This window comes from Podarcis pityusensis (genome assembly GCF_964106645.2).
Source record: "Podarcis pityusensis genome assembly, chromosome: 9".
In the NCBI taxonomy this organism is placed as follows: Eukaryota; Metazoa; Chordata; class Lepidosauria; order Squamata; family Lacertidae; genus Podarcis; species Podarcis pityusensis.
Genome location: NC_138034.1, coordinates 37,782,625 through 37,792,369, shown reverse-complemented (window position 1 = coordinate 37,792,369; position 9,745 = coordinate 37,782,625). Strand labels below are relative to the sequence as shown.

At 44.4% G+C, this 9,745-nt stretch overlaps 1 protein-coding gene across 1 annotated transcript in view; it reads left to right on the top strand.

The window, feature by feature from the left end:
* Window positions 1–7,453, top strand: part of FHDC1 (FH2 domain containing 1) — a 47,782-nt gene extending 40,329 nt beyond the window's left edge. The window contains exon 12 of the mRNA XM_081021331.1: window positions 3,130–7,453. Within this exon, the coding sequence (XP_080877457.1) occupies window positions 3,130–5,157 (2,028 nt within the window). The 3' untranslated portion in view covers window positions 5,158–7,453. The remainder of the gene's footprint in view (window positions 1–3,129) is intronic.
* Window positions 7,454–9,745: the final 2,292 nt, after the last annotated feature.

Sequence of the window (9,745 nt, the reverse complement as noted above, 5' to 3'; positions counted from 1 at the left end):
AAAATGCTGCTAACTGGATGAAGAGAGTGGTGTGTGCCATTTATGTTTCAGCTCTGGGCATCCATGAGAGAGAGAAGTGTAAATGGGAGGGGGTATCCATTAGAGTTTGGAACATATGGCAGTAGGAAACCTGGGTTGCAATTCCCTACTCCTCCATGGTCCTTCTTGTATGCTTTTGGTAAGCCTCTGGGGTGGAATTGAATGTTAGTCTTTCGCAGAGTACACCCATTGAAATGAATGAAGCCAGGTTAATCATGATTCTACAATTCTATGTTTATTAACTTCAGTTGGTCTACTCTGGGTAGGACTAGCATTGAACACCTCCCATTGGGCAGGAGTCACCTAAACAAACCCCATCATCAAAATCTGTGGTGGACTTTGGGCTTTAAGATTTCAGCAGCATCCTGTGTGGCACCAAAATTTGGTGCCCCCCACCTCTTGCCTTCCATTGTCCCGTTGTTGTTGTTTGTGGCACCCTCTCATTCTTGACACCCACTGCAGGCAGACTGTTCACACTCCCCTAAATCCCGCCTGTGGCAGAAGTCCCGGGCTGCAACAGTATTGCAACAGATCCAAGGGTGCTCAGGAGGTTAAACCCAAACCTAACCATTATTCCTTGATTTATTGATTTGCATAGAAAACAGGGGAAATCTTTATCTGTTGGGTCAATTTGCACATATGTACTAGTTGTGTGAGCAAAACATATTTGGCTGTAGCTGCCCAGAGTGGCTGGGGAAACCCAGCCAGGTGGGTGGGGTATAAATAAAGTAGTAGTAGTTGTTATATTTGGTACTGAAGAACTGACCTGGATTCCTGTCTTCAGAATGTTCATCAGGCAATGCCCACATGCTTTCAAACCTATTGTCACATGGCCTAGAAACCTTATACTGAATTTGACTTTCCTTGCAAATTCTGAGCTTGCTCAGAAATTGAATTTAACCATAGTGGGGTGTCAGGCAGTGAGGTGGTTGCTCACGAGTAACCAGGCAGGTCTCTGACCTGTCTTTAGCAGGTTTTTATTTGTGCAACTATTTACAGTGCAGGACCAGAAAAGTTCATGTCCGTCTCAATCACTTGCAGATTTCCGGGAGTGGCCCCTTCCAGTTCCCGCCCCCCCCAGCATAAGAACTTAGACACCCCAAATCCCGCCTTCCCTCCTTGTGTTTCACCCCTCTGCATAACTGGGCGACGGAAACGGCATGCCTGTTTCCTGGCCGGCCGGGCTAGGTGAGGCGCTTGGGCTCTCAGTAGCATCTTTGAGCCCTCACCTCGCTCAGCTTTCCCATTCCCCCTCTGCTCCACTGGAGGTGTGGCTTTCCCCACCTTTGGATGAGGAGCTGCTCCTCAGAAGTGTGGGTGGCTCTCTGTATTCCCATGCCTCCCTCCCCTGTTCCGATTGGCAGCCCCTGACATGGGGGACATACTGTTTTGCAATCATAGCCCTAAACTAATCAATTGCTGAAGCTTGGATGGGGGCATATCATTCATATGGTGAAGAGAGTATAGTTGCTCCGAAAGGAGAGTTAAGGAGTGTAGAAGGTTGCTTGCAGAAGGTCCCGCATTCAATGACTAGTGCTTCCAGTTTTTAAAAAAAGAATAGGGTAGATGGTGACAGGAAAGATCTCTCCCTGAAAACCTGGAGAGCTACTGCCACTCAAGTCACTTCCAGAGTGAGCTTCTTAACTGTTCATCCTAATTTGTTTACTGGGAGGTTTGAAGGCATTGGCTACAGAATGAGCACTCATTCTGAATTTGATTGTGGGAAGGTTAGAGGATGTCAACTTCAAGCATTATCCCACACTTTTCTTGCATTTCCCCATCAAGGTCCTTATAGCAAAAAGTAATATTTTAGGGAGGGGGCAGGGAGTGGGATTGCTGTGCAAGAGCACCCAATCAACCTGAATTGTGCAACCTGAATTTTCTGGTGTGTGATTGAACCTGACCTTAAAATAGCAACTGTCTGGAAGAAGCCTCAAATGAGACAATAAGCGAGGAAGTGGCAGGATGTATGCTGCCCATATGCTATTTAGATCAGTCCAGCGGCCTCTTCTCAGTGATTGTCCAAATGGTACTGAAAAATTGCCACTCTTAGGAACCACCCCTTCAACCAGTAGTTGAAGTGGGAAGTAGGCAGAGTATTGCAAGCCTTGGAGGATATTGGACATACCCCGTCTCTTCTGATGTTGCAATGCTCCAGTTGCCTCCCTCTTCAGCTACTATAGCTTTAGGAAGCAGAGGTTCCTAAAGGCTTTCCTTGCTATTCTGTTGGGAGCTGGTACCTCAAAATAGTATTTCTGAAAGGAGCAGCTCTCTATTTGCCACTGCTCAGCTGCTTCCTAATAGTTGACCTGGAGGGAAGGAGGAGATCACAGTGGGGAATTTTAAACATCTCCTTCTCCCATGGAAGTGTGTGCCTGGGGAAGGAGCTGCATCCCTTGTCTAGAAAGACGCACAGTCTGACCAGGTATGAGACAGCTTCACATGCTCCACTTGTAAGTGTTCCAAAACCACAAAAATGTTCAGTTTGTTTTAGTGCTTTTAGGTTGCATACATTCATGTATGAGCAAAGGTTTAGAGTTTCCTGTTCAAGAAAGAGCAAGAAACATCATGTCATAGGCACCTTTGCCCTTTAAATAAACAACAACTTCTTATTTGAGAGAGCACTTTGAGAGTAGAAGTAATAAATATCTAAGAATTTATCCTTCTGTATTCAGTATACTATGTGAAAGTTTAACCTGACAAGAATTTTATTACACCTTCCCTGGCTGAGCTACATTATGGTGTTTTTGTTTTGTTTTTTAATTGGAGGCTTACTTAAGCAGTACCATTTAACTAGGATTCAGAACAATATTCATATTAAGTTGAGTTGCAAAGAAAGCTGCAGGATAATGAACCTGAGCATGAAAAGCAAGTATGTCATAACATCTTCACCAGCCAGGCCTAAATAGATGCTTTTGGGGGAGGGAGTGTTTTCCTGCTTTAACCGGTACCTAAGCAGAAAATTGTTGTCATAGTAATTTGTACTCAAGAACCAAACTCAAATGACAGGGAAGAACATGAAAAATGTAAAAATGTTAAATTTAAAATTTTTGAATTCCTTTCCCCCGCCCCTTCTCTCTTTCTAAACAGGAAAACAAGGAAAGAGAGGCCCAGGAACTTCAACAGCAACAGCGATTAAAGGAGTTGGAGCTAAAACGCCGATCCTGGGTTGCCGGGGATCTTGGAGCTTTTGGCAGGAGCAGCAGTGAAAATGATGTTGGGATGTTGACAAAGAGAGGACTTGAAGAATTTCTGCCCTTCTTGCAGCAGAGACCGCAAAGTCCTTCTTACAGAAATGTCAGCACCAGGCGTTCCCGGCATTCCCTGGGAGTCACTGCAGACAGAGAGCTGTTGAGTTTCCTGGAGACCTCAAAGAGTGAGGATCCAAACAAGTCCAACAGCCTTCCTCGTGAGCATGCAGGTCAAGCAAGACCCAGTGTGGCCTGGACTGAATCTAGAGAGCCTGGAGATCTTGGTTTAACCAACTTGCACTTGCACCAGGCACCGGAAGAAGGCGTGGAGTGCAGCTACTTCCAGTTGCCCCCATCTCATTCCGATCACATGGTAAGCCTTGAGGACGATAGCACTGCCCATGCTAATCTCTACAGCGACCAAGAGAGTGCTGACAACGACAAGTATAGATTCGATGTGCCTTGTACGAAAGCCACAGATGCAGCCCCCTGGGACTTGTCCCTTGAAGAAGATGAACATGTTCCAGGGCTGCTGAAGCTTGACCCCCATGAACCAGATGATGTGGAGGACCTATCTGCAGTTCATTTTGAGGCTGATGTGAGAGGTTTGGAGACTCTGGGTGACTCAAGCTTATACACTCCTGGCATAGTAGCTCCTCCTATACCAGCCTTCAGAAAATCAAAAGCTGACCATGCAGCCAAAGTAGCAGGTCATGCCCCTGAAGCCCTGGAACCAGGCAGTGATAGCCCCCCATCCTCAGATGGTAGTGTTTTGGGAAATAAGGCCCATGGACCAATGTTCTGTGTATCTGAGACTTCTGACTGTTCTTTGATGTTTGATCTGCCAGAAGGAAATGATCCAAGGCTCGGGGGCAACAACAAAGTGAACAGCAAAGACGGTGGTGCTATTGCCCCTTTTAGGAATGATCTTCCGGCTGGTGGTGATGCCGTTTTGGGCCTGAACTCGCTTTCTGCTGATAAGGATGACTCCGGCAGCAAGTCAGGTCTCCCAAAGGAAAAACCTGTGAGAAGCAAAGATGCCGTGGGGCCAAAGAGGAATTCTCTGAAAGATAAATCTTCAAGTGCTGCAAAACCCAGCAGTGGTCCACTCAACCCCCCCAGACCGTCAGTCAGAACGCTGAATTCTTCAGAGAATGCGAGCATGAGAAAAGTAGTGCCCATTTCCAGATCGACTAAAGCAGCACCCCCAAGCTGTACCAAAAAGCCAGATCCTAAGCCAGCACCCCGAGACACCGGTGCACCTGAAGCACGACTCACGCGTCGCAACTCCATCCGGGGCAACTCTGCAGAGGCAGTGCCAAAACCTCAGTACAGGCAAAGCACATCTGTAGAGGAACAGAAATTCCAGAGGGGGACGGCAGCTTCAAGTAGCGGCCATTTTGAGAGAGAGCCGCTCCAGCACAAGGGCTCCTTCAAAAAGCCAAGCTCCAAACCAGTCAGGTATGTCCCCAAGTCGAAGAATGACGAAACCAAGATGTGCCGCTCTTTGACCAAACCCCCATCCCCTACAGAAGCCAGCAAAAGCACAATGGCCCCTGTCCCCAAGACACCAGCTCCAGTTCCGAGCTTTGCAAGGAATACAGTGGCCTCTTCCTCAAAATGTGCCAAGGTGGATTTGCCAGTCCCTTCCAAAGCTCCAGCCCTCACAAGGTCTCTGTCTCAGAGGCTTCCTAGGATGAAGATGACAACAGCCTCTGACGATTCTTATCCAAGGGAAAGTGGTGGAGGCACGCTCAAGCGAGCCAACAGTGCTAGGTTTATCAAAAGGAACACTGACAATGGTGACCTTCTAAGTGTTAAAGCGGAGCCCGTGCTAAAGGAACAAATGATAATGGAAAAGTCAACATCCCTCAAATGTAAAGATGGAAATCAGACTACAATAGGGAAACTGCTGAATCACTTTTGAAAATAAAGGGTGTGTGTAGTGTTTGGCAATACAGAATGTGAAAACCAGCTCTTTTAAACACTGCATTTTCCTGCTGTGTGAAATACCCCGAAATGTTAACGTATTAAGAATACCAAATGCAAACTAAAGGTACATTGTGTGGATCCTGCTGTATGTCTGAACTGAATGTATTGACCATTACTGTGATGGAATTGCTGTAACAAAGTTCCTTTGCTTTTGGGAGATAGTACCTCTATATGAATTTTACACGCTAAAGGAATGCATCTGTTTAATGAAAAGGAAAGGAAAACAGAGCTAGGGATTATGGCCAGTTGTATGAACACTGCTTTTCTGAAAATGCCGTCCTGAATTCTTTTTTTGGGAAAGTATGGAAAGCAGATGTGGATCACTTTAATTCATTGGGTCCAAGAAAAAAAGTGTCTGTTGCTGGGTCCATTGCTGGCAATTGGACACAAAGAACCTCTGGCCTATAATAGGATCAAACAGGATATTGCTGTGTTGCGGGGGGGAGGGGCGTTGGTTGTAATATCATCTGAGGGATTTGCAGCATGTCTTAAATTGTATGTGTGTCTGTAGGAAGGAGGGGAAACTCTGCTGGGCAGAAGGTTTATTCTCCAAGAGTGTGGCAAAACTGCCTTGCATGTACAAATAGAATAGTCAATGGAATGACTGGTGCTGGAATTAGTAGGATTAGCCTGAAGGTTGTGACTTTCAGAAACCACAAGTAGTAGCTGGGGGGAAATGGCTACAGGTGACTTGCCTTGTGTCAGTTAACATGCAAACTTGCCAGCTTTTGGCATATACAAAAGTGCCATATTTATATTACACATCACAGATACTACGAGGGCTACAACCTCTAGCAGAGCACTTTTCCTGCCAATTCTCATTCCCATTCATTTTTAACTACTGTCAGGTGACTTTAAAATGCTGCTATGGCTCTTATTGGGAAGAGCCTTTGATTTCCCTGCTGCCTATTTTCTTTTAATCAAAATGACCAGCTGGCCCAAAACATGCAAGTTCCTTCTTTGCATGACAAAAAGCTCCCCCCCCCCCAATTTTTGGTAAATTAAGCTTATTTTGCTCCTGATGCAGATTTTAACACTACTTTTTAAACTTCACTTTTTGATAAGCTTTGTTTTTATATATAAAAAAGACTCTGGTTCACTGCAAAAAAAAATGACATCAGGTCAGACTAAGATACAGAGAATGAGGAAAAACTTGTCACTACAAGTTCTGCCTTCCCTTTGGTCCCTTTCCAGATACATATAAGTAGGTGGGGAAACTGGCTGTTGCTGCTCAGCCTATGTACTTAAATAGTTGCTATCCAAGTCATCTATGAAAACCCTTTTTATTAAAAATACCCATGCAATGAAAATAGTTGGACAGATGACTTTGAGCTGGTCATCCCTCCCCATTAACACTCCCCACTTTTTCTTCCTTCCTTCACCTAATACTAAGTGTAATCAGTCACAACAAGACACTTGCACTGGTGTGACAATTGAATCTTGAGGGTTGAGTCCCTCCATTGATGGGAAAACCTTTGATCTAGTAGATGCTTCCACTAGCAGAAGGAAGACAATTCTCCCTTCCTTCTGCAGTCCCCTGTCCAACTCCCATCTGCTCAAGGGAGTGGGGGAACTTCAGGAGCGATGTGGTAGATGTCTGCAGGAGAAAGGAGAGATTTGCTAAAATAAACTCCCTCCATTTCAGCTCATGGAGCCTCCATTGGCTCAGACTCTTTCATCAGCAGAGAGGCACCATGCTGAACTTGACTCAACCCACCAATTCTACCATTTCAGTTCATGGCCTTACATTTTTATTTCTTTGTTCCATTATAGAAATAGTTTTCAGGAACTCCTCAGAAAGTATGCCAGAATGTCACCAAGTGTGCTATTGGGCCCTCTCAAACAAGACACCATCTCAGTGTGATAGTTGACTTGGGCTCCCTCTTTATAGTAAAGGTGCTTGGAAGGAATCCTTGTTGTTGGTTTTATAAGCTTCTTGGGTACTCCTCCCTCCATGGTTTGAATGCAGTAATCTGTCCATTTGGCGCTACCTGTATCTTTTTGTGTGCTCATCTGCAAAAGCAGGTGTTGGATTTTTTTTATTACCTTTTGATGGTAGTAAGCTTGAAAAGAGAAAATAATTTAAATGTTACATGTTCGGAAACTGTAAGTAAATTTCTATATAAGAAGTATCTGTAAAAATGAACTGGATGTATTTAATGGACCATTTATACATTTCTGAGTTTATCTTGCTAGTTTAATAAAGTTCCCGTTTATGGGGGTTTGTGCTATATGTTTCCATTATTCCATTGTAATTTTGATTAATGTTTGAGGCTCACATTGGAGCAGATCATGCTTAATTTTGTGTCCCTGGAAGGAAATGAATGCATTTTGAATAAGGTCTAAAGTGCTGGGTTGAGAACATGTTTCTTTTCAATGGTTAAGCCTTTCTGAAACTAAATGAGACGTGCTGGAAATGGATCTTGAATGCCTATCACCCCCATCCGAGGAACACAGAAGGAATCCTGCTGCATTAGATCCTAGTCCATGCCTCAGCCAACCAGCTGCATATAGGAGGTCCACAAACTCAACATGAGGGCATTAGTCCTCCCAGCAACAGGTACTCAGAGTCCTGAAGTCTCTGGTCCTAGAAGTAGCATATAGATATCATGAGTTCTGGCAAAGGCTTATGGGAGTTGTAGTCCAAGACTTCTCTGGGGGGCACCAGATTGGGGAATGCTGCTTTAGAATACAAAGATCTAAGATCAGATAGCAACTGTGGTCAAATGAGGCCTTTTTGAATGTGAATGCAGATCCTTTGACCCTTTCAGTGCACACACTTCTAATAAGATATATTCTTTAATATGTGTCCTTGTTCTGCTGTTAAGGATTGGCAGTGGAGGGTAGCAAAAATGGATCTGTGTGTGTTGTAGCAGCCTAGTAAAATTCAAGGTCAGAGTGGAGAGGTGTGATTTTTGCACACACACCCTGGGCCCGAGCCCTTGATGGGTGCCAACCTAGCTAACACCCAGGTACACCCCAGAGCCCTCCGTTTGTTGGGGGCAGCACTCAGACCCCGAGGATCAGGGAATGTGTCTCTTCTTTCCACCTTCCCGAATGGGGGAAGAATGTTTGAATGAGGTTATTCAAACAGTCAATGGAGCCACAAAAACTCTTCTTCTTTTTTTAAAAAATGTAGCCTTTGGCTGGATATTTCCACAGCATAAAGCACATGGCTTCCTCCAAAGAATCATGTGAGCTGCAGTTTGTAAAGGGTGCTGGGAACTGCAGTTCTACAGAATTCTTTGGGTGGAAGCCATGTGCTTTGAATGTATGGTGTGCATGTGAGGTAGAGACTTAGCAAGGATATTAGAAGCAGCTGGGCCTTGCAAACTGGAGAATTTGAACACACCTGAGTGGATAACTTTTTAAAGGCATGGCTCTATTTATTTTGATTAAAAGACATTGCTGCAAAAGCATGATATGTTAACTGCCAATTGCCATTTTAAAAAGGGGTGGGTGGATTTAAAATAACTTTGGGTGGAAAGCCTCCTCCCCGTCGCTAGTGCCTGTATGCCAAGAAGCCCAAAGTTATTCTATATTAAACAGAAAGAAAACAAACCTGTAACAAAGGACTTGAGGTGAAAGGTCTACATGTGGAGGGACCACAGCATCCGGCCGCGATACAGAAAGGACAACAATGAAAGATCACGAACCCTGGACATGCAGCCAAAGTTAAAATCTTTCCCAGCCACCCAAGAGAATATTAACCATGTCTATCACACCTAGTGCTATTTTTATTTGGTCTCGTATCCTTTCTCTCATATCTGGGGATAACCAATATTGAGGGTATATATAAAGCGGATACTCATTGCCAGTTCCTTTTCTCAGGAGATGTATATGTGTTTGAGCTGCTATATGGCCTGAATATCTTCAAAAATCCCTGTCATGTGGACCTATTCAATTCTGGATTTTGTATTCCTATGTGATTCTAAATGCTGCTTTTCTACCTGTTGTGAAATCTATTGGCTTATATTCTACAACTGGATGAATTGCCTCAGAACAATTCCCACTTGGGGCATTACAGTGCCCTTTTTTTCAGACACTGTGGGCCTGACTATGACTCTAGCAGGGCTGTTGCTGAAAAAGGCATGCCACAGTTTTAATAGAAAATGCCAGTTGTGTACAGATGAGCATGTGTGTTTTAAACAGAAGTTGGCCCTACCCTAACCATGGCCAATCTTCTGTGAGATTAAGGCATGCTTTAAAAATACATCCCCCAAACAGCTGCAGCACTTTAACATTTCATTATCAAACTGCTACCCCATTCCCTGTTGCAGTTGCTGACAGTGTCAAAAAGAAAATTTCAAACAGGACATCCATTGACCCTGAGAAACTAGCAAAGGAACTGCAAGCTGCAAAAATCCTCCCCCCACAACAGGATAACTTCCTTCTCTTTGTTACTCCTTCCATGTGATTTGGATTGTGGATTTCAATGCAAAGATGACTATTAGCATAGTGAATTCATGTTGGGAGGGTTCTTGCAGATGCAGAATCAGTTTGAACAGGGGGGTGGGGTGTTC